General features: G+C 34.9%; 4 protein-coding genes and 1 long non-coding RNA gene across 7 annotated transcripts; 3 read left to right on the plus strand and 2 right to left on the minus strand.

The window, feature by feature from the left end:
- Positions 1-40: 40 nt before the first annotated feature.
- Positions 41-2,625, minus strand: LOC105162981 (DHHC-type zinc finger family protein). Of its 2 annotated transcripts, XM_011081167.3 has the most exons (9): positions 2,419-2,623; positions 2,224-2,337; positions 1,800-2,138; positions 1,641-1,709; positions 1,472-1,543; positions 1,237-1,365; positions 1,060-1,140; positions 775-960; positions 41-678 (listed from the first exon to the last, which is right to left on the minus strand). In XM_011081167.3, exons 1-9 carry the CDS (start codon positions 2,479-2,481, stop codon positions 163-165), a joined length of 1,569 nt encoding a protein of 522 aa, XP_011079469.1. In that variant the 5' UTR covers positions 2,482-2,623; the 3' UTR covers positions 41-162. The 2 variants fall into 2 exon arrangements, with proteins under 2 accessions (XP_011079469.1, XP_088737817.1); XM_088881691.1 differs by having other exon boundaries at positions 1,641-2,138; positions 2,419-2,625.
- On the plus strand, positions 233-773 carry LOC148787973 (uncharacterized). Its single transcript, XR_016065939.1, has 2 exons — positions 233-374; positions 457-773. It is a non-coding gene; the product is annotated as an uncharacterized LOC148787973 (long non-coding RNA).
- A 988-nt stretch (positions 2,626-3,613) lies between the features above and the next one.
- On the plus strand, positions 3,614-4,707 carry LOC105162980 (Chitinase family protein). Its single transcript, XM_011081163.3, has 2 exons — positions 3,614-4,087; positions 4,185-4,707. Exons 1-2 carry the CDS (start codon positions 3,648-3,650, stop codon positions 4,549-4,551), a joined length of 807 nt encoding a protein of 268 aa, XP_011079465.1. The 5' UTR covers positions 3,614-3,647; the 3' UTR covers positions 4,552-4,707.
- Positions 4,708-4,836: 129 nt separating this feature from the next.
- Positions 4,837-13,663, minus strand: PPOX (Flavin containing amine oxidoreductase family). The gene is made up of 9 exons (XM_011081162.3): positions 13,086-13,663; positions 12,792-12,977; positions 12,623-12,707; positions 8,446-8,593; positions 8,277-8,357; positions 7,666-7,837; positions 6,441-6,600; positions 6,159-6,262; positions 4,837-5,401 (listed from the first exon to the last, which is right to left on the minus strand). Exons 1-9 carry the CDS (start codon positions 13,659-13,661, stop codon positions 5,102-5,104), a joined length of 1,812 nt encoding a protein of 603 aa, XP_011079464.1. The 5' UTR covers positions 13,662-13,663; the 3' UTR covers positions 4,837-5,101.
- A 4,095-nt stretch (positions 13,664-17,758) lies between these two features.
- On the plus strand, positions 17,759-24,655 carry ASY3 (asynaptic protein). Of its 2 annotated transcripts, none has more exons than XM_011081652.3 (11): positions 17,759-17,957; positions 18,358-18,419; positions 18,566-20,053; positions 20,155-20,293; positions 20,718-20,852; positions 20,969-21,029; positions 21,129-21,278; positions 21,354-21,412; positions 22,365-22,499; positions 23,286-23,377; positions 23,965-24,655. In XM_011081652.3, the coding sequence occupies exons 2-11, from the start codon at positions 18,387-18,389 to the stop codon at positions 24,034-24,036; spliced, it is 2,364 nt and encodes a 787-aa protein (XP_011079954.1). In that variant the 5' UTR covers positions 17,759-17,957; positions 18,358-18,386; the 3' UTR covers positions 24,037-24,655. The 2 variants fall into 2 exon arrangements, with proteins under 2 accessions (XP_011079954.1, XP_088737322.1); XM_088881196.1 differs by having other exon boundaries at positions 23,292-23,377.
- The last annotated feature ends 47 nt before the right edge of the window (positions 24,656-24,702 follow it).

Here is a 24,702-nt window from a genome sequence, read left to right on the forward strand (position 1 = left end):
ATATTTAGGTTATGAAACTAAATATGGTACAACGAAGGCATGGATAAATCTGTCGTGTGTAAATAAAAATCTCCTGGTCAATATCTTACAAATATGAGGATAAAAAAATGAGATATTTCTCAAAGGCTGAGAATATAACATAAGTTGCAGTGATTTGCGTTGCTATCTGGGAGAAGCCTCATTGCCGTTACTCTTCAATACAGAGCATAAGACCTGTCTGGATATGTAAGTCTCGAGCTCTCTGGAGACCTGAGTCAACTTCAAATCGAAATCACTTCTGTATCTGTGCTTAGGCGATGGCACAGTTGTAGTTCCATGCTGCAGTTGCACTGGAGAACAGGAAAGTCGTCTTCTTGGACTGGAGAAGTGTCGAGGTGAGTTTATAAGTCTCCCTTTGGCGATCAGAGGCGTCATATCTTTATCTGGTTTCATAAGTGGTCCACTCTTTGTTTCCAGCGGTAGGGGCTTCATTGGATCACTTTCTACCATCGGTTTTTGTCTCACAAGCCTTTCCCTGGCTTTCCCGGCAGCAAATAGGGCCTTTTCTCGGCTCAGGTTGATTAGTTTCCATGGATCAATGCTTGCACGGAAACCTTGCTTTTTATTCAACATAGATGATGAGGAGGAGGAGGAGTCTGCTTCTCCATCATCAATCCTTATGGCCAATTTTTGTGGGTTCTGAAACTTGCAACAGGTTGTTTACGGTTAGTATTGTTATGTTGTAAGATTTATTTGCCATAAACTGAAGAAAGATAGTTCCTAATTATACCCCACCTGCTGCATTTTTCCTTCTTTGCATATGATCCGTGGTATAAATGCATGTTTTTGAGCTGAATCTGAGTCGCTACTCTCATCACCCTCCTCGTCATCAGAAGAAAAGTCTGAATCTTCAAGCGACTCTAGTTCCATAGACTGGTTCTCTTCTTTCATTGCTAAAATGTAATCATAGGTTGAGATTCCCTGCAAAGATTCAGTTTCAAACATGTTAACAAATTCCAATTTCGATGCCTTTCGTTGATTAAGTCATAGTACAAATGGGAATCCCTGTTTCTGCTGTACCTTTCTAATGAGAAGTACATGAAAGAAAAAAAGTTGTCCAAGTGCAGCTGTGCTATATGTTGTCAGCAAAACGAATATAACCTGCGAGTAGAAAAACGAAAAAAGGCTGTTGTATATTCAGACGCTTGATCAAGTATGAATTGTTTGATTTCAAAGGAGAAGAATGAGGGATATTACGGATAAGGCAGCAAGAACTCCTCTAGGGAATTTTACATAGTGTCTTTTGTTTAACTCCTGTTCTATACTCTTGCTGTCAGCAAAGCACCTAACGAATACTGCCACTGCAGTTCCTCCTTCTATGATAAGCTGAAGCAATAAGAATTGTGTAGCAGTTAGCAGCATGTGAACGTGAACACGGTTGAAATGGTACATCATCAGAGAATGCTTGTGAGAACATGAGAAATTGACTAACCATGACCAAGACAAAAATCATCAAAAGAATGAAGGTTGTGTAATTCTTCTTCCCAACACAGTTGTTCAACCACTGAAACAATTCAAATATGAACAATCAGCCAACAATAAAAAGAAAAAAGTAGAAGAAGAAGAATGCAATATCTCTAATTCAAGACATGATATCCTACTCTGCAGTGGTGATCAAATCCCTCAACACAACGGTTGCAAGTCCGACAATGTTTACTATACCTGTAAACCTGAGGAATGACAAGTTGAAAAAGGCATTTAATAGCTAAAAGACACTCATGGAAGTTGAACTCAATAGGTAACGCCACTATCTTTTCCACCTCAAAATCACATAGGGAGCAAAAAGAGATGTCATCGTCTTTTGGATTAGGAGTAAGAGAATCGTCCTCAAGGACAAGGGGAAATGGGATAAGGGGCTCCATCTGAATTTTAGTATTCCAAGGATCTAAATACTTCCTTCTTATCCAAGTCCTAAGGATCTTGCGCTCCATCCTCTTGAAGAATCTCAACAAAATCCGGCTGAAAATGTATCCATAATTAAGCTTTGGAAGCCCAATGGAATTGTTGCCCTTCCTCTTCTTCTTTCTAAATCTAAATCTGCTCTTGTCACCAGGATCTATGGCCGCACACCTAATAAACAGAAGAGCAACACAAAGTGCCTACACATTGCAAGAAAGGAGAAAAGTACAATTGTTAAATTGTTGAAGCAAAAAAGATGGGCGGGTAAAAGATTTGAATATATACCGCAAAGGAGAAGGCAGTGTTCACTGTGATCTCTGCAATTCTGTTGCCAAGGAAAAGGCCAAGAAAGCAATAAAAGGCAGCAACTAGGAAACAGAAAACTGATATCCCCACAATCTGCAGTATTTTTGGAGATTAGAAGAACAAAAAACAACAATTCTTGAAGAATAGATGGCTGCCATCAGCGTTAATGACTACCTGTAAAGGGTGTAGAGGGCGTTGCCAGCCATGGGGCCTGGCGGCGGATGAGGAGATGGACATGGACAGGGAGTTGTGTGACAGTGTGCGAGCTAAACTCAAGCGACGAGTTTATGGTTTTTGGAGGAATGGTAGTGAACAAGTCAAGTAGTGATGCTGCTAAATAAAACAAAATTAAATTGAGATGAAACTTTGAATCAGCCACCCAACGCCAACGGTCACTCGTTTGAATTTGAAAGCAAAACATTAGCCGTACCGTATCTCTATCTTACACTTACAGGCCCACCAAGAAAGTACCTGGGCCCGTACGTATCTGTATCTTACACTTACAGGCCCACCAAGTAAGTACCTGGGCGTTATTCTTTTTATTTATGTTCCAGTTATGGTACTTGGGCCGACCCTTCAACCCATCGTTATAATGTTTCCGATCAATCATGAAACTCCACTTTCTTCGGCACAGCACAATCTGCGTAATCCCATTGAGTTGACTTCTCAAAGAGCAATATGGTCCAGAAAATAAAAATTACGAACACACAAACCCCCCCACCCCCCTCCACATATATTATTACGAGGATAAATTACATTTTATCATTGAAATTATATTTATTTTTATATTTTGGGATTTAAATTTTATAGCAAAATACAAAATTTCATAAAATTAAAATGTTAAATTAACATAATTTTTTTTAAATATCACAATATAAAAATAATTATAATTCGAATAGCAAAATACAATAATCCTTATTATTATTCCCCACCCGAGTGCCGGCCGGGCTTTGACCATTTCATACTTAACAGGACAGAAATGGTTTAATCTCAAATAGTTCCAATACAAAGCAAGCACTACTCCTTGGACCATGTGACTTAAATAAAGAGTAAAAGAAATGCGATGTGTCGACATTTCCACTATCGTAGACTCCTCTCACTCCGAATTGGTCCACTCTTGTGCATGCTCAACCTCAGCTCATTACACACAATCTCTATGAAAATTTCTAGTGGAGCTGTACATATCACAAAATTGAAAATTTCAAGTGGGGTTGTACGTCGCAATGCATGTTAGGTTACTTTGAGAGAGAGAGAGAAATATGATTGTTGATAGATGATGGAACTTTGACCGATGACTTGGACTCCAATTAATTCATGAGAATACTTGTAGTATATATAGTGGAGATACTGCAGCCAAAGATCATGAATAACTCCACAACAGCAAGTCAGCAACGACAAACATAATGGTCAGGCGATGTTGCTTTTTGCCGCTAGTGGTGTTAGCTTGCAATTTAACAATCTGCACCAGTTGGGCCTTCTCCATTTCCTCAATCCTTAGCAAAGAGCTCTTCCATTCCATCTTCCTACACAAGGATGACGCAGCTTGCCCTGCCAAAGACTTCTTCACTTACGAGTCTTTCGTGCAGGCATCAAGGTGCTTCCCAAGCTTCGGAAACACCGGAAACTTAGCTACTAGGAAGCGAGAAATCGCAGCATTTCTCGCTCAAATCTCCCACGAGACAACTGGAGGATGGGCTACTGCACCCGATGGCCCCTATGCGTGGGGTCTCTGCTTCAAGGAGGAGGTCAGTCCTCAGAGTGATTACTGTGATTCCACCAACACCCGATGGCCTTGCTCCCCCGGCAAATCCTACAAAGGAAGAGGCCCTATTCAACTATCCTGGTAAGCTAGTGGTAGTGGACACATGCATACATACACGCTATGCATATTTATTAGCCTAACCCCCTTACTAACATTTGATATATGGTATCGTCTGCAGGAACTACAACTATGGACCAGCAGGAAGAGCCTTGGGATTTGACGGTCTTCATAACCCGGAAATAGTGTCCAACAATTCTGTCATCTCATGGAAAACCGCCCTATGGTTTTGGATGACGGAGCAGAAGCCCAAGCCCTCTTGTCATAACGTCATAATTGGACGATACCTTCCCACAAAGCAGGATGTGGCGGCTAACCGCACCGTTGGTTTTGGCCTCCTTACGAATATTATAAATGGGGGACTCGAATGCGGAATTCCCACCGATGCCCGGGTCTACGATCGGATCGGATACTTCCAACGATATGCCAACATCTTTAGTGTGGACACCGGGCCTAACTTGGATTGCCAATATCAAAAACCCTTCTGATTTCAACTAATATTATTTATAGAGCAATAATGAGTAGTCTCTTATACAAAAAGTGCCTGTCTTTATGATGTCTGAATAGGCCCCTTCAACAGCATGTCAATCATATAACAAATATAACTGCCCACTCATCTATGTATGGCTTCAACTTTTCCTCCATCAGAGCTGCTAGTACAATTAACTTCTCCAATCAACAATAATGCCACACACCAATACACACAACACTTGCTGTACATATATACATCAACATGGAGTGGAAAGATTTCAGAACAAATATTGGCATAAACATTGAGTGTAGAAACATCATGAATAATTAAATAAAATGGATATCATCTTTGACATATATGGAAATGCTACGTTTGGTACTTGGTACAAGGTCTGAGATATAATTCTGTATATGCTAGTGGATGTTCAACTCCAAATATCGTGATCTACTCAACTCCAAGAGGTCAATTGCATTCCTTCTTGAAAAAAATTAAGAAACAAACTCCCGCCATTTGCTATTGGTCTTAAAACAATTTAACTAATCCTAAAACTTGGAACCAAATATAGTTCACCTATATACACATTGTGACAGATAATCTGTCACCTCTTCTGCAACATCATATGCACCCTCCACGCATCTGCCCAACGCTACACCGGACACATAGTTACCCCCTAGAAAGAGACCTTTAAAACCACCATTACTGAGAGCATTTTGTGCAGTATCCAACACATCCAAGTGACCAATCATAAATTGTGGAATAGCTTGTGGCCACACACGTACCCCCAGGACAAGTGGATCTGGTGCATTAGTATTTATGAGCATCTTCCTGAGGTCACGATCCACCGAGTCCACAAGTTGGCTCTTCGTCTGATCAAAGAACAAGTAATGAGGAAACAATCCATGTGAGAAATGACAATATGGAAACTGAAAAATGCTCTTTAACAGAGTTCAAGGAGCACATGCATAGAAGTACGCTAACACTGAAATTCTTCACCGTCATACACCAATATCAAGCATAAGCAATTGTGCTTTCAGTGCAGCAAAGTCAATTGCTCTTCTAATAAGCAGTTCGTATTTGGGTTGGAATATCATAGGTAGCTCTTTTAAGCAACTTATTACACGGGTAACTTAATCGGACTTGGCTTAAGCCATAACCTCAAGTTAGGCGCATTTTTAAACAAAATCAAACTGAGGAGTTTTAGAATATAATCTAACGTGGAATACGTCACACTGTTCATGTCAAGAGCTGCACTAAACTTGAAAGCGCACATTTCTAACTGAGTAGCATCAGATTAGTTTATACACTTTAAGGGATCTCTAGAATTTGATTGACAGGTATGCCAAAGTTTACAAACGTGACTTTGGATAAAGTTCGTGGAAATGTGGAAATTGATTGAAATCGCTTCTCCAATAATATTCTTTTGGATAATGAAATTTGACAATTAAGGAGGGATCCTTATGTATTGGAATTTGGAATTTTGTTGATTCTACTAACTGGAGTCACAAAGAGGTATCTCTTGTATAGCCTCTGTGAATTTACTACATATTCCTTTCAAGGGTTGAACAAACTCGGTCTAAAGCACACAAACATACAGGTGTGCTTTAGTTCCCAAATTTTGTGTACCTTCAACGTAATTCCGGGATTGGTTGCTCCTCCAATGTAGTTCAAAAGAAGAACCCTCCCGGGTGGTGCACGGTTAGGAAAAAGAGATGAGCTGTATATAGTTCCTGCAGTATAAAATGAAACAATAAAGAGGTTATATCTGTGGTATAGAAAGTTTTATTCTTGCACCCAGCCAAAAATCCCAGTAAGCCATATTCAAGACAAATTAATACCCATGACTTTAACAGCAAAGTCCATGATACTAGTTCTTTTCTGGATAATTGAAATACATAGCAGATTTACCCAAAGTTTCCACTCCTTGGGAACGGGGATGCAACTGCCCAAACCCCTTTAGTTCACCATCAATCAAACACTCTTTACGAATTGCTTCTTTTGGATAGGAAATGGTGACTGCAGCAACTGGTGGATAATATAATTTTAATAATGCATCTGCTGCAACAGCCTGCAAACAACGGGCATACGGTTATGCAACAAATCCATTTTAGGCATGGTGAAGAAAAATACACACTCAAATCAAATAGCATGACATAAAACATTACGTTTAGAATAATAATTATTCCTGAAGCAACCACATGTACATGAAGAATATAAAATCACCAGCATAACCTATTAACAAAGCTAATAAACAAACACCTATAAAGTACACACTAATACAGCACAATGAATTGCTACAGAACCATTCCATTTTATTTTTGCATGCACTTAATAGATGTTCTTCTCTCATCAAAACAAAAAAAAAGAAAAAAATTGCCACTGGTACATTGAATGTGATTCCAGAAGATCCTCTTTCGCCACATGTACCATTAACAGCAGTTCCACTTCCAGAAACAAAGCAAGCAAAAGTATGTGACGGTAGCCCTTCCGTGGAAAAGCCAAAACATAGCAATCCGGTTTGCTGCAGTTTGTCTTCTGCAATGTCTGTAAACCGCCACTTCATAACTGATGCTAAAAATGGAATAGAGGGACTAAATTTGGTCCTCCATTAGTTTTTCTTTTTAACCTTACAGTAGGCTAACCCTTTATTTTCTAAGGTAACCTGGTTTGCGGCAATGTGCGTTTCCTTTGTGCACATTCTGTCAGACATGAGAAATTACTAATGGGTTTGTACAAATCCAAGTCAAAGCTTTCTGTCTGTTTCTTAATGGCCCATCATGAGAGGGCCAGGACTATACATGGATACGAGCATATCGCTGCAGAAAGTTTGTTTAGATTTCAAGATCTTTTTCAATCAAAAGTTACTCATAACTTTGTAACTTTAAGTTTGACTGAAGACTTGATCCCTCAATTAATTCCAGCACATCCCCCAATATAATGGTTGTTTTTCTTCTCTTTTTTCCTCCTTTCTGGTGTGAATCGGTAGGAGGAGAGTTTGATAACATTTCTCTACACATAAGTTTCCAAGAAATAAGTCCACAGAGGGGGGGAAAAAAAGGAAAACATACTGCATGATTTCTCTACACATAATTGAACAAAAAATAAGTCAAGTGAAAATATAAAGAGAACACACCGAAAGTGGGCGTAACATTGTGCTTGCAACATAGGATGGAACAGTCAGTACAACACTTCTACTCCGCAGAGAAACCAATCCACCAGGAGTTTCATAGGTCAACGAATATCCTCCATTCTCCAGGGTAGTGATAGTCGTTAGTCTCCATGACAACTTGACTTTGTTTCCTAAGCTAGAAACACGAACACCCATGGGCAAACAAATATGGAACTATAAGTTGTCCCTCTTCTCCCTCAGTATTTGCTTCTTTATCAACAAACAACTATAGTATGCATAGTCGCAATGGCATTGACTTTTGCAAAACTAAGTCATCACACATTGTTACCTTTTCTGCATTTATTTCTAAAAGAATTTTGACATATATCTACAACGATACCTAAGACAGGCAAGTGCCTGTCTGGATTTGAAAATCTAAGACGTATGTCGCATCCCTTCATATTGAATTTCTCTTTTTTCAAAAGAAAGCTGTCATTTGAGTTCAATTTTTTATGGAAATTGAAAAACCTAAATTTAACAATGGCTTGCTAAGCAGAATGAGCATACAAAAAAGAAATCTAAATGTGGAAATAAGAAATTCCATATGTATTTCTTTGAAATGAAAGGACAAGTACCTGGACGAAATTGCATTAGGCAACATGGCCAGGCCCCTTCTGAATGATCCAACCGTTTGACCTTTTGGTTTTGGTAAGCGCCTGCAAATGTACTCAATCAAATTTCTGAGTATTCATGCACAATTACGACAAAGAGAAACAAGCAATGGCTTGATAAGCATTTCCATACGGATCTCGAGGTGCCCTAGGACTACTAGATTTCTCCTGGATTGCTTTAAAGGTTCCACCAATGATGCTACCACCATTTTTCTCCAGTTTCCAGACTTTCCCGAATGCTGCTTTCATGCTCAGTTTTGATGGATCACCAGCATAAACACCTGTATAGAGAAGAAAAATGTGACATAATAATGCTTTATCCATACCATATCTAAAAATATAAATACCTCTAAAAGTTTCTTTCATTTTTTGGTTCCACTAAACTAATTTTAAAATATTATTATTTTTAAGGTAAGAATGTAAAATAACATACTTATTAATTACTTTTTATATTTATTAACTCTCATTAATTACTTTTGTATTTATTAATTCACATTAATAGTTTTTTTACATTACATTCACATTGTAGTAACTTACTGGAATAAGACCCTTACAATATAACATGAAATCACTAGACAAATCGAACGGGTGCACCTGAAGTTTTATCTCAATCTCTATTATTCCAAAATGTGAATGTTTCTTCAATTTTTTTGTGAGACTGATATTTCTGTATAATAAAATTATATTCAATGGTATTTATGTATCTTATTATCATAATACGTTGTGTTCTACAATAGGCAAAATTACAATTTTCGTCATGTATGTTGGGGGTGGCAATCATCAATTACCAAGGCAATGGCAATTTTAGTTCTGAAATTTATGATTTTGTAGCAATTTCAGCCCTTCTGGCAAAAAACAACCTGAAATCCGCTGGAGCAATTGGGGGTTCTTGGTAATTGGAGAATTTTTTCCAAATGAACGGGAAAATTGCACTTGGCAACTTATAGCAACCATCTCTAGCCATTTTGAAGAAGATTGAACACACTTTTGGTTGCAAATCAAATGTTGAAATTCAAGAAGAAATACCCATAAATGTCTTCAATGTCCTCCAAAATGGCAAGAGATGGTTGCCACATAAGCTACAATGTGCAATTATCCGGCTTATTTCGTAAAGAATCCCCAATTCCCAAAAATTCTCAATTGCTCCGGCGGGTTTCCTGGTGATTTTCATCAAAAGAATTGAAATGCCTTAGTTAAAGAACGACGGTTGCCACTCCCCCAAGATTCAAACTAAATTGAAATTTTGCCTTTTGTAATATTTTAATAACTTGTAATACATTAAACTTAAACTTTGCTTGGTAATAAGTTATAAGTTCATTGAACTACATAATCTTTTCAATAAAATTACTATTCGTAAGTGATTTTTAATTATATCTGTTTATGCATATATATACTTATTTATTTTGAAAAAATATATACACTTGATTACGTCTACATCTACGTAGTTTGAAATATTTAATGTTTATTAACTGTTTGCAACAAGAAAAATATGAAGACAAATTCATTCCCATCGAAGTAAACTTGATCTGCACTATAAGACGGAGTTCCAAAATGATATCATTTGAAAATATTTGAATAAGAGTTATGGCAAAACATTCTTTTTATCTAATGAAACACATTTGAATTGAGTAATATGGATGATTTTCAAAACAAATTTATTTCTTGTTTATATTTTTGCCCACATCAATCATGCATGAAAAACAACACACAGTATAATTTGTTAAGATATTTTATGAAGGCATATTTTGACAAAACTCTTAAAGCCATACATATAGACTTTATAGATGTAATAATGATTTTTTTTTTTAATTCTTCAATTTTGTTGTGCAGAAGGCCGTAATAATATTACATTTTCAGCAGAAGAAGTACAATACAACAATGCAATTTGTTAGCAACAAAGTCAGTTACAAGTGAAAGAAAAAAATAATAATACATGACAAAAGGTCCACCAATTTTGACAAAACTTAAACTCATGATCATGTTATTGTTGATAATTAGTCCTATTTGGATTTTATATGTAGATTTAGGAGGTTGAATATTGATAGTACTATGAATTTGAAAAACTACTTTGACATAAAAGTAAAAGTAATAACTATAATATGTTTTACGATGTGCATTTTCCTTAGAGAATTTGCTTCATCATAAGAAATTTTTATGAGAATATAAAATATTTATGTTTCAATTTGATACCTCCAATTATTGTGTCTCATCCGCATGAATGAATGTAACTTTTAATGTTTTTGTAAGAAAAAGAATATAACCCATGTTTTAAATTACTTTGTTTCATACTTTTAAGTTTTGTTTTTACCGTTAATTATAAAAGAAAAATATAATAGTGTACATCTAGCTAGGTTAAATAAATGATCATAAAAATAAATATTAGCTTCAAACTCAAAAACACTGCTGAATATTATTCTCCTCAAACTATTAATGACAAAAACTAAAATTATCAATATTCTTCTACAACCGAGTGTGAAGATACAACAATTTAACTATAAAATAGTTAGAACTCATCAATGAAAGATATTTACTACTAAAGAAAAATCGACAATAAGAATTAACAAATTATTCTAATAATAAAAAAGTCAAAAGTACAATTGCGTACATAAAAAGTTGCACTAAGGATGAAAATCAAAAGTAAAACCTCTAATATTGAAAAATTAAGTATAGATATGTTTGAGTATATAGATCTTTTATCATGAATATATTTTTTGAAAAGTTATGTATCAGAAGAGTGAAAACATCCTACAGAATATCTAAGACAAATATATTAATTTGAAAAAATAAAAGTTTTTGTAGTACTAATAAACTGTTATTGTTATTTATTCATATTCTTGACCATACTAAATAAAATATTTCCTGATATATTAAATTATATTGTCATAGTTTTTCATGAACTTAATCTTTTTCTACGAACACTTGCAATATGTGCAACGCACGTATATTTACTAGTTCCCTGAAAAGTACAAATGATATTGGAAATACTACAAGCATTCTCAAAGATAAGGTATTGACCTTGTGACATTGATATGCTGAATTAAGCTTCTGGGAAAAAAAAAGAAGGAAAACCATTATGAGATATTCGAATGATGATCCTCTTATGTCCAAAATATTGTCAAGTACTTTGATGCAGGTGGTGATCTCTAAGCAGAGGTATGACTTCATGTTCCATACATCTCTTTAGAAAAGTATTTAAGTGTGCATCATAAAAGATCCTGTCTTCACTGTGTGATAAAGTGTTGGTCATATTGACAATTCATGCCCTTAGAGCTAATTGTTTAAGGGCATGAGCATAAAATTGCGTTTGTCTTGCCTTTTGAGGGCACAGCTACACTTCTCTTGTTCACTCGTACAATTCAAGCATGAGTAAAACAAAAGGCAAAACACTTTATCTTAGCCTTCCATCCAAACTCTCTTCCCCAGACTTTGAATTTCGACACTTGGTATATCCTCGTTATGAGCCTTGCTCCTTAGTTTCTCACCATCTTGGATTAAATAAAATAGTTATTCCTAAATTATGACGACGTTAGAAAATAAGGATTGAACTTAATGAAGAATAATAAATTAATCGCTTGTGTGAATATTTCAAGTTTATAGATGAAGTTAGAACGACAAGTGACCTAGCCCAATCCATGAACCCAGCTTCTGCTAAGCTTCTGGAAAGTACAGTGTGTTTGGTTGCAAAGACTCAAACATTGAGAATAGAAAAGTAGAATAACATTTTTGGCATATCAATGATTCGCTCTATTTGCTATATAGGAATGCACATAGTCCTTTTATTATGAATATAAAGGATGATCGTTTACATGTCAAGTGCCATTTTCGTTTTCCCTTTATCAAGAGACAACAATACAGTCCTAACAGACATACACACTATAATGGAAACAGATTTTCCTGCCATAGGCATTTTGTTTTCCATCCTAGTACTTCAAGTACAATTGCCTGGGGCTCAACGACTACTTTCACATGCATTGAGAGTGTCCAAACAGGCAGGTATAAAAATAAGTTTGGAGCTTATGCATACTAGACTTGGTTTTAAAGCTGCCAGAGAGTGTTGTCTGCATTTGCTATGAACTAACAAGACCTGACATAATTTAACAATGATATAGTAACACAATCAGAAAGCAGTTGAGAGATACTAGTAAGGCAAAATTTCATAAGACATTTTTAAGTTCACAACAATTTCTAAACAAAGAAATTTCTCCAATTCCCAAGACTTTAAGTGCCTTCCATAGGTCTAGGTTTTGCTTTTGTCTATCAAAGCAGAGCATGCCAGTTAAAAGATCATAAGTGGAATAAGAGAGGAGTACCAGAGCAAAATGGCTCTATTAAGCGTTCAAACACTTCACTGCCGAGGTTACGCCTGACAAACTCTTCAACTGATTCCTCGTGACCCTGTTACCTTTGACATGTCTCAGAGATGAGAATAAACGTAGTATAATGTACGAAACAAGAAAAAGGAGAGCGGGAAGCACAAACTGGTGGGGGTGGGCGAAGACCAATGGCACCGAAACCAGCTCTGAGCTTTCCAGGAAAGCTCATCAGATCGAAGAATGGCAAGTCCATAGGCTTGGAGGGCACTGGCCTCAGCTTGCTATTCCACAGCACGAAGCGAGGCGCATTTGGGTCTCCCAACACCAATTCATCTTTCAAACCACTGTCCACCTGCAATATAAATTTTACTAACGAAAAATTTCACAGAGACAGAGTAGAACCGTTGCACGGTGAGAATCTAAAATGCGGCGAAAGAAAAATAAGTAATGAGCAACACACCGCCATAGTGAGCATCGGGTCCGAGGGCTGGAAGCTGTTGGGGCCTTCTTCCCACAGATAGCCGTCCCTTTCCACGGTGGTTATGTTTCCACCGACACGCTCTCTGGCCTCCGTCACCATCAGATTCGAGTTAGCATGCTTCGTGGCCAAGGCCTGGGCGATACACAGGCCGCTGATGCCAGCCCCGACAATCACGCAGTCTACCATTGATTTCTGACTGTCGTTTTCTGAAGAAGAGGAAACAGCGGGCGGACCCTCGGCAATGGAACATCGGATTCTCCCGATACCGCTAGTATGGCGAGGGGTTGCGAATGGACTGAATTGGGAAGAAGGCGATAGAGGCTTAAAGGAGATGAAAGCGGGGAAATGGATGTGGACGCCGGTGAGACTAGCCATTGAGAGAAATTGAAGTTGAAACTTGAAACTTGTGCCGGCGTGGTATACCCTGCACCTGAGAAGAGAAGAGGGGAAAGAAAAAAACCGGAGACTTATCTCCACGTGGAGGGACAGGAATACGAGATCGGATTCATCATCTGTACCGATGGCCCTATAGTCTAGGAGTTTGATCCTTTTCATGCCAAAATTTTGTAGCGAAGACCGTTTTATGCCAAAATGAATAATTAACGTGTTTTATACATTAATGTTCACAGAGAATGCGGGTAAAAGTTCATTTTGGTTCTGATTTTTCTAAACAACTTCACAATCATTTATGTATTTTTCATTTAATTATAAGTTTATCTGTTTGATGAACTTCAGTATTAATTCCAATCAAATTATACGATTTCTCTAATTGTCATTTTAAAAAGTTGACTTTAATTATTTTGATCCCCACATTATAATTTACATTTTTAATGTGCTTGCATACAAGATTGCATGGGAAAAAGTTAGTTTTATTATGTCCTAATATTAATAAATATATGTAATTTTGAGTTTTAAATTTATAAAATATTCAAATTATTATATTTATATCTCACCATGCAAGTGTCCTAAAGTCAAAAATATATATTTCTTGTATGAAAAAAGATATTGATAATTTTGTCAAGAGTAAGTGAAATTATATGTTAATTTTTGTTTTAGGTGTTTTGAAACTAAACAAAAAATAATAATAATTGAAATTTAAAATTGCTAATAAAAAAACTATTTTTATAATGATGATAGTTTTATTTTATTAAGGGGTAGTTTTAATATTTCATAATATTTTTTGGAATTACTGGCATATCTTTAAATTTAAGATAAAATTATCGTATACTAATTCAATACTTCATCCAATAAAAGATTACATAATCCTAAAACTATATATCTGAAATTTTATGATTCATTAATTATACCACTTCAATTCTATTACATAAAATAAACGGAGCCTTATTTAATTAGATATGTATATATAAATAGATAGTTAAAGTGATAAACTGAAATTGTCATACGATATTGGGTTGTCCACAATTATGATAAATGCCACACCCAAAATTTATCGGCCTCATATGTTTTATTTAAAAAAACCTTTAGATACAATTAAATTATTAAATGAGATTATTCTCCAAATATTGTCTCCTATTTACGTTCTATTTAATCTATTGATTATATATGCGTGGGTTAGAACAATCTCAATTGTATATCTATACTATTATAAATGAAAACATTTTGTTATATCAATTTTTAAATATTTAAATTTACCCTTTATTTTATTTTTTCCTTTAAATTTTTTTTATCAAATTAATAATTTAACGTTATTTTTTCTTTTAACCACCCACTATTTTATATTTTTCTCTCACTTTTATTTTTTTATACCTATTATAATTTATTATTTTTATAACTTTTTTCTTATAATCTCACACCAAGATTTATTTTATATGCCCGTAAGGAATCGCATGGGATGAAAAACTAGTATATATATAAGAATAGTCTTTTGATCAATTGACTTTATAAATAAATTTTGATAAATTCTCTTATACAAGAATAGTCGTTCCTACAAAAATTTTGATAATAAATTATCAATATGAGTAAAATAAATTAACTTTAAATATTAATAAATTCAAGTGATCGAAGGAATTGGTATTGTCAAATACCCAAAGAACCTAACGACATATTTGTTTTCGGATGTATGTAGATTAGAGCATACTCTATCTTCTAACTAGCAGAGGCGTTCTCATCACGGAGGTTTGCACCATCAATTGCCACTCGGATTCCAATTATTCTGTTCGGCCAATGGTAAATTGTCCATATATTTCCAACATCTTTATTAATTTAAGTTTACATTTACTATTGAAAATTTTATTTATGCTAAATATTAACAATGTTTTACATATTCTTCGTATAATGATAGGTGCATTTCACAAGAAGCTATCGGGTGTGTTTTCCTCCACCCCTTTTGAATATTTTCTTTAATAAATAGGTTTTGGCAATTTTTTGTACCATTTTATAGATGACAGAGATGGGATGTAAGTTTAGATGATTATATAAACTTTTGTGTACATATTAATAATTTTTTATGATGGTATAAATTTATCTATATACATTAGTGATGTTTTTCTTTTCTTTTCTATCGTATATAATTTTGTTTATTAATTTTTTTTAATTAATCATGAATGTTAAAAAAAAATTGACATACCAATAAATTGAAAACACCAATAGAGTGCTCTTTATAATAATATGGAAGATAAAGATATAGATAGATGGATAAAATATTTATAATTTTTTATTATTTAATAAAAATATATATATATAATAATAAGTTAATTATTAAATCTATAAAAAAATAGTGACAATAAAATTAAATGAAAATTAAAAAAAAAGAATAACTATTGAAAGATAATGAGGGAAAGTTAAGTTAATAAATAAATTAATAAAATTCAATTAAGTATTAAAATTAATATACTAAAATAGTTGAGAAACCGATTCACCTTTCTTCAATTATATATAACAAGCATATGTGGTACACAATTAATTTGAAATTTTAAAAAACTTATTCTTATGTTAAAAATATATTAATTAGAATAATAAAGTCTATACTACTATAAAAGAAAATCTTTTGATCGTACTAATTTTAGATTGCTCCAATTTACCCATCATTTTATTTATTCGCTTTCAAAATATTTGGTCAGATTAGTAATCCAATATTTTTAATAATTTTATAATTATTATTTTTTCTCTTAACTATCCACTACCCCATATGTCTCTCTCACCTTACTTCTCTATATTTTATTATAATTTATTCTTTTAACAATTTTTTTTTCTTATCATCTCACATCAATGTTCTTTTTATATGCACACGCGAACCGAGTGAGACGATAACTAATTATTATAAAAGAATTTTTTTTTGTTATACTAATTTTTGAATACACAAATCTACCTTTTATTTTATTTTCTTCCTTTAAATTTTTTTGGTCAAATTAGTGATTTTAATATTTTTTAATAATTTTACATTATATATTTTTTTTCTCCTACCCACCCACTACTCCACATTATTATCTCACTTTTACTTTTCCACATTTATTATAATTTATTCTTTCATAAACTTTTTTTCTTATCATCTCACACCAAGGTTTTATAATGTTATAAAAGAAAACTTTTTGGTCCTACCAGCTTTAGATTGCTTCAATTTACCTTTCATTTCATTTCTTCTCTTTGAAAATATTTGGCTAGATTAGTAATTTCAATATTTTAAATAATTTTATAAGTATTTTTTCTCTTAAATACCCACTACTCCGCATTTCTCTCACCTTACTTCTCTATATTTACTATATTTATAATTATGATTTATTCTTTTACCAAATTTCTTTTTTTTTTTTTTTTTATCATCGCACACCAATGTTCCTTTTATATGCTCGTGGAAACTGATATGATAACTAGTATAAAAGAAAGCCTATTGATCGTACCAAATTTTGATTGTCCCATTTTTTCCTTTCATTTATTTTATTATTTCAAAAAATAATTATCCATACTAGTAATTTTAATATTTTTTAATTATTTATAATCATAAATTTTGCTTTTTCCCTCAACCCACTACTCAATTTTTTTCTCTCATGTTCTTCATATATTTTGCCACGAACTTTCATAATTTTAATAAACTCTATTATAATTATTCTTTTCTCTCTCACATAGTCACATTCTCTATATTTATTTTTTTCTGACAAGCTTCTATATTTTTAATAAATTCATAATTATAATTTTTTTCTTACTTCACTCCGTATTTCTTTTTCATTATCTCACTATATTTTGTATCTTTTTATATATTTTTTTTTCTCTCACATTATAATTTTTTATATATTTGTAGGAATCACGTGCAACAATAATTAGTAATAAAAAAATATACAAATAAAAGAAGAAAAAGAGATGTGAAAGTTGAGAGAAGAGAATGGAAAGTTAAGAGATTGAGAAAAATGAAAGTTGAGAAAAAAATTAATTAAATATTAAAAAATAAAAATTAACATATTAAAATTAAGTGTGATACTAAAAATGTGCTCTCATTATATACAATATAAATAGATATATAGTATAGATATAATATAGGTAATGTATACATTATATAGATTATATCGAGTTCTTAAAAAGAAAAAAAAAACGAGGGGCATATTTGTCTAGGCAATGAAACTGGGTACTGGGCGCACATGCGCACAGTGGTCTATAATAGCATTCTGGGGCCGTTAACGATGAGAAATACGCGAGTTCCGGACTGGTCTTTCCCGCCTCATTTCTCCATTTATCTCCGTCACGGCATCACGTTCTTCCGCTACTCCAGTACCCCCTGCAACAGTTCTCATGATCTGTTCCACTTTTGGATTCAAACCCGAAATATAAATAGAAACGGTTTCGCCTTACGTACATGTCTTGCATCAGAATCTCACAGCATCAACGAATATAATCGGTGTTACTGTAAGGAGCATTCCTCGTCTATATTATTTTCAGTTTTTGATCTGGAATGTGGATGAGAATGCCTTGTAACTTGTTCCGTGCATTTATATTTGTTTGAGTTTATATAGCAGCTTGTCCCTCGTCGATTTTGTGCATGTCCTGAGCTCCTGTTCACTATAATTAAACATCTGGAAAGAATTCCAGATCTGAATATCTTTTCATAGCTCAAATTGCTTACGGTTCAAAGTTTTAGGGGCTAACTTTTGTTTTTCTATGCCGAAATTCGAAAGCACCAGTTCCGTGTACAGAGGTCGAGTGTATCTCCATTTATTTTCCTTGTTTATAATAGATTTTGTAGTCCTTCAAACATTTAGGAAATATCACGAGGATGATTTTATATTCTAGTTTATTTTTAATTTAGATCCAGCAAATTCTGCTGAAGCTGCGAACATGGATGTTGGTAGACAGACTAATCCTCAACAGGTGAGTAATACGTGCCAACTACCAATCCTCATCAAACATTCTATCCATGGCGTATTATTCATGCTTATTTCCAGCTCGTTTAGCTCCTCTTAGCAGTTCATATGAAAGCTGGATACTTATTGGCTTTCTGTAATTTACACTGATAGGAACCGGTGAGTGAGTGTAGGAGTTTCAGCAGCAATCACCGCTGCTGCAGCCAATCCAGGAAGATCTCTATAGGAGTTCTCATTGATTCTATTTCCAAGGCAGATAGAAAACATATCAATCAATCAGTGATGCAAATTGCAGAAAAAGGAACTTCTAGCAAAGGGAATTGCGTCAAAGATCGTGAAGGACATACTCCACTTGTGGAAAAACATGTGACAGACTTGAAGAAGGATACCTCCCCTTGGGTTTCTACTAGATCTTTCAACCCAAAAGGATCTTCTTCAGTTGCAGGTCACGATACACAACATACTCCAAGTTTCCCAGTCATAAGCAGAACACGTCCCAGATCAAAACTATTAGGGAGAGCATCTGGAGCTCATGTTCTTAAGCTTTTTGCTGGTAAGACTGGCTTAGAAGCTAATGAATGCAGGCAGAAGACTTGCGGTAAAGCTACTTATTCCAGGGAGGCTGAGAAAATTAGTAATGAAGAGCATGTAGAGCACTTTGTTTCTTCAACTGAACCTGGAGTTCAGCTAGAAAAAAAACAGGTAGAGGATAAAGATAGGAAAACAGAAACTGGGGGCCGAGAAACTTTGAGAATGAAGCTCTGGGAAATCTTAGGAAATGTTTCTTCATCGAACAAGCAGTGTCTCAGCTCTGTCGAGTTGCACCCAGATCAAGAGAGGGATGGGACACAGAGTCCTATTGAAAAGAGAAATCCTAATTCAGACACAATTGAGAGTGACTCTGAAATGCATACTTTCATGAGACCATTGACTTGTTCACTTGCGCAGAAGAAAGCTTCCAGTAAAAACCAACATAACAAAATTGAAGCCACAAAAACTACTAGCCACTGCAAAGAATGTCCACAAAAGAGAATATTCTCATTCAGAGGAGATTGGTCTGGAAGATTGTATGATAGTTCCAATGATGATTCATTGCCTTCCAAGAGAAACAAGATTGAGAGAGAGATCTCTGTAATGGAGACACAGTGGGGCCAAAAGTACGAAACTGCAGGGGAGAGACAGCAACCACAAAATAAAACTAGACCGATACCAGCTGTCGAGAAACCAATGGTGCATAAAGATAAAGTTGGCCATGCTAACAGTACCAGTGACAGGAGAAATGATGTCCTTGTTGACCGGAAAAGTGGTACACATAAAAATAATTCTTTTGAGAATCCACTTAATCTGATGACTGAGCAGAAGGATGTTGAGCAGCCAGCAGATGAGATCTCAAACTTGAATGATCAGCAAAAAGACATAACTGATTCTTTGTTGAAGAACAAAAAGAACTCTGTATGTGATCCTTCGACTGCCACTTTTGAGATCAAATCACCTGGCTGTTTACTGAAAAGTAAGCAGGGAAAACTTCATGGTCAGTGTCCTGCTCAGAGAATATCTAACATGGGTGGTATCCGAAGCTTCAAAAGTTTATTGAATTTAGAACCAGGTGACTGTACACCAATTATGCAAATGGGATCATCTGTATCCTTGATAGTTCAGTAACAAAAGCTAATTAAGTGGCACTCATCACAATCTTAGCGGTTACACTATATTCATTTTGCTCTTCTTTAACAAATTTTAAGGATGGTGGATACGAGCTAAACGATATTCATCTTATGAAACCAAGCTTTATCATGGAAGAAGACAGTGAAAACCAGATGTCCAAATTGTCTACTGATGCAACGGGTTCTGACAGTTCACAGGATGACTCACACATAAAAGGTTACAATAAACATTGAAGTAATATCATAAATCACCATCTACTTTGCTCATTTGTGCAGAACCTGTTAAATTTCCTGCTGAGATATATGATCGCACACATATGCATGATTGTTCTCTAATATAACACTCGGATGATCTATGTCATCATTTTACCTCATAATTAGACTTAGTTCTGACTAGCATCCGGACATGGTTTGACAATGAAAAATATATATTCACTTTGATTTAAAAGAACATGATATTCATGTCTTCACAAACCTTTTGCTCATGCAACACCCAAAGCATGCCTGTTCAGAAACAGCACATGCTGGCCTGTAGATTATGTGAGATGCCTTAGGTTGTTTTTTCATCAGTAAGCTGCAGTATCACATAATCCGGAAATCTTTTGTTTGAGACATGTTAATATCATGCCATGGATGTGCAGTTTGCAGGGAATCAGGGCAATTATCTCCTGAATTCTACATTGCTGAGGAGTTTCTATGTGGTCCTGATAGAAGTGTAGGCAACAAAAAAGATGTTGAAGTGACTGGGTGTAGTCCTATGTCAGAGTCACTAAAAGGTTTATCAATTCTAACGAAACAACCGCCTAGTACTTCCTGCTCTAGTTGTCCCGGCTATTCATTAAAAACATCTTTCTTTCTCCCATGTGAGTAATTTTACTTTTCACCTCTGCAGGGATTCATGACAGCGAGCTTCAAATGTACTTGGAATTGAATCAAAACGATGGACTGGCTAGGTATTCTTGTGTCTGTTGAGTAGAGAAACTATATTAGGGAATAGAAATCAATAACCATTTTCCTTTTTGTTCTCTGATGTTTCATATCCCTACTTTCAGTGCTGTAAAACTACTTGCTGTAGCTTTAGATCGTTTTAAAACCAAAGTCAAGTCAACGAGTAATAAAAGATCTGCTGAAATTTTGCTGGCTGCTGCTGAGGAAGTATTTTTGCTGTTGCAGAATGCCGACTCTCAGATCAAAACAGATGTGTAAGTATTTGATATGATGGATTCCTTCTGCGGAGGTGTCTCTTTTGTGAGCATGATAACGTTTGTTTCTTTCAGGGGAAAGCTAGCCAATCTTAGTCAATCCAAAAGGAAGCAGCTGGAAACTAGACTTGAAGGTGTGTGTTCCAAAAAGCTAAGCTTGATAACTCGATTGGGTTATAGTCTTTTGGGCTAACCTATATTGTCTTTGAAATTTTCACATGGGTTCAAAAATTTATCGAGCTTGTGTTAATGAACATGATCAGGAATGTATAGCTAACTAAGCTTGATAACTTGATTAAGTAATGGACTTCCTGGACCAATATATATTACTTTTAAGCATATCCATATGCAAGCTTAATACCAGATCCCAATAGACTACTGGCGCCTAGTAACCTCTTTTGTAAAAATACCAGAGCCCAATAGGGTAACTAGGGTGTAACTACCCTTTTTGTAAAAAATTAATGCATTTAAGAGTACATTTCATAATTGTGAGGGATTATGCAGGATTATGAGGGATTATGCAGGATCTCTAGATGTTTCACTTCAGCTGAATAACCTTGATATTGTTGTATAAGGTTAGTATAAGCAAGTCCTTAACATGTTACTTACGTTGCTTGAGCCAGGCCTGGGCGTGTGAAGAGTGCTAATGACCCTTGATACATTGCATGCGTATGCATACATCGATTTTGATTTACCCCCACAACTATCACAAGCACCAAATTCTGATATAGCTTTTGGAGAGATGGCTTTTCTCAACCAACAAGAATGAACCTCCACCCTGGCCGAGCCACCCCTCTCTTAACATTCCAAGACACCTCCCTCCTAGAATTTCTGGCTTTCACCTTGCTATCGTGTTTAACTGTGCTTCTAAAACAAGACAGTTCTTCTCAGTCTTCGATGTGCTATACAAATATGTTCCACTATTTCTTAAATGCATTAGAGACCAATTATGAAATGTACTCTTAATATTCATTCATGGAGATCAGTGACTGTTGACATTTAGTGGCATTAAGTTAAGGGTTTGGTTGGAAAATTTATGGCGATATTTCTGCTCTTGATGCGTTAGTTATTGTATCTGTCCTGCAGAGCAACAGGAACATTTCCTTGGAATATATAAAAGATTCAAAGAAGAAGTTGATCGGCACCTGCAGGATTATGACAAGATAAATGAAGATCTAGAAGAACATGAGATTGAGATTAAAAGAACTGCAGAAAGACAAAGTATGAAAATTTAAAACCCCTACTAGAGATGTTATCCAATTTCAATGATAATTTGCCTGCGAAGTTCCTGACACATTCGTCCATTGATAATATGCATATATTTGACTAGTATAAACTTTTTATGCTTTGCTATGCAAGAAAATAGCATTCATGTATTTATGTTTTAAGTCAAAACATGTAATAGAACGAACAGTTCATCTAGTGTCTCTACTTTATATCACTCAATCAATTCGAAATGAAAATTGTGGAGCTTGCTGTTATCAAAGCTTTATATCCATTCTTGAGGATGTATTGCTGAATGCATAGCATCCTTCGGGTACTCTTGTACATATCCAATTTCCACATATAAGAAAGTGAATGACTGGATAAGAATGAAGGAAAGCATGTCTGGCTTGACTTTTATAGTGTTAGCTGACAACATATTGCTTCTTAAGCTATTAGACACGAATTACACCACTTGTCTAAGTTAATTCTTGGTGTTTTGATATGCCTAGCTTTTGTATTTTGATGATGATATTACTGCTTGTTCCTTGTCTTAGCTGAAACTGAATTAACATATAAAAGAGGCTACAATGTTTTATTGTTGTTTTATTTGCTGCATTTTCTTTAGCATTTACCCTTGAGTTAAGTAAGGACAGCTAGAAGGTATAATCGTTGCATCCATTGGATGTACTTCTAGAGCTACTGCAATAGCTGATAATCACGAGTCCTTTTATCATATGATGATAGCTGTTTTGTGTTACTGAACAAGTCTGACTTGTATTATTTCTTACTTGGCATTCTTAGGAGCAGCCCAGAAAAAGTTTCTCTTGCAGTTGGAGCAAGCTATCAAGGTTCAACTTGATGAAGCTGAAAGCAGAATCACCACTGTCCAGGAAGTGAGTTTGTTTCATTTAAAAGTGGAACTTGTCAAATTTTATATTTCTAAGATTCCAGCGGGCAGGAGTATATCTGAAATAGAAACTCCTTACGTACTGCATGGAAGTACTTGGGTAAGATAATAAGCTAGACATTCGCATAGTAGTGATTCTCCATATCTGAACAAGAGAAGCTGGAAGTATGGAACTTTCTCTTTTAACCTCAAAGCCAAACAATGGAAGAAACCAACAGAAAAGAATGACTTTCTGGACTCTGAATTGAACTGTCTGTTACTTTATAAGACTATTTAAGATGTTATATAATTGGTGTTGTTAAGCTATTGTCTTGCTTTATGTACATATCCATATGAACAAGTTAATCTTGAAAAAAGTGTGGGTCATCTGAATGTTGGGTTGGAATGTGTCAACAAAAAGCCTTAATCACAAAGTATTTTGCAGGCTATCTTTTTCAGATTGTTGCATATTTACCACTTCAATGAAAATAAAACTCGTAATTATGGTACCTTACCCGAGAAAGAAAAAGAAAGTACAAAAGTAAACTCGTAACCTATGGCCTATAATAGTTGAGATCATTTTTTCTTTTGCAGTTGGCTAGGAAGAAGATGCTTCAATTGAAACTCTTGGTAGCTGAATGCATAAAACATGGGGCCTTTGGTTGACATAATTTTCACTATTGATGCCAAGTGTGTAGATTGTCCTAACGTGGACATGATGCTATGGATTTCTCGATTATGCTAGAGCTAATGGTACCGTAACTCCCTATTTTATGCCTAAGAGTGACCTGTATCCTTTTGCTTAGAGTGAATTATCTTGTCTAGGTGTACCTAGCTCTTTCATCATCACACTTGTATGTTTGTGAACAATTTGCGTTTCACAGGATCTGATCTTTTCTTTGAAATTACTCTGGCTGTGGTTCTGTTAGTGGTATACTCACTACAGGATATCTTTCCAGATTATACATGATTACCAATTCTGACATGATACTAACTTTTTTCGTTGCTGAATTTCTCTAAAGCAGGACTAATGTTATCCAATGTTGCAAGTTAAGCAGTAGAATTTATTGAAGTCTGATCTTTTTGCTTCTATTTGAACCTTCTGTGAATTGGTTGCTTCATGCAGGCATCAGTAGTGTGGATGTGTCTGTCTCAGTTTTGCTGTAAACAAGCGCAGTATATGTTGCCCTGATGTTTTATCAATTAAATAAGTTTACTGTTTTATCAATCTGCTGTTGGCAAAGTGAATTTCTATATATATATATATACATATATATATATATATATATATTTTTTTTTCAATTTTGGAGGTGGGGAATCTGTTCAATGATG

The sequence above is a fragment of the Sesamum indicum genome, linkage group LG6 (assembly GCF_026168435.1).
Source record: "Sesamum indicum cultivar Baizhima isolate 11 linkage group LG6, ASM2616843v1, whole genome shotgun sequence".
Lineage (NCBI taxonomy): Eukaryota > Viridiplantae > Streptophyta > Magnoliopsida > Lamiales > Pedaliaceae > Sesamum > Sesamum indicum.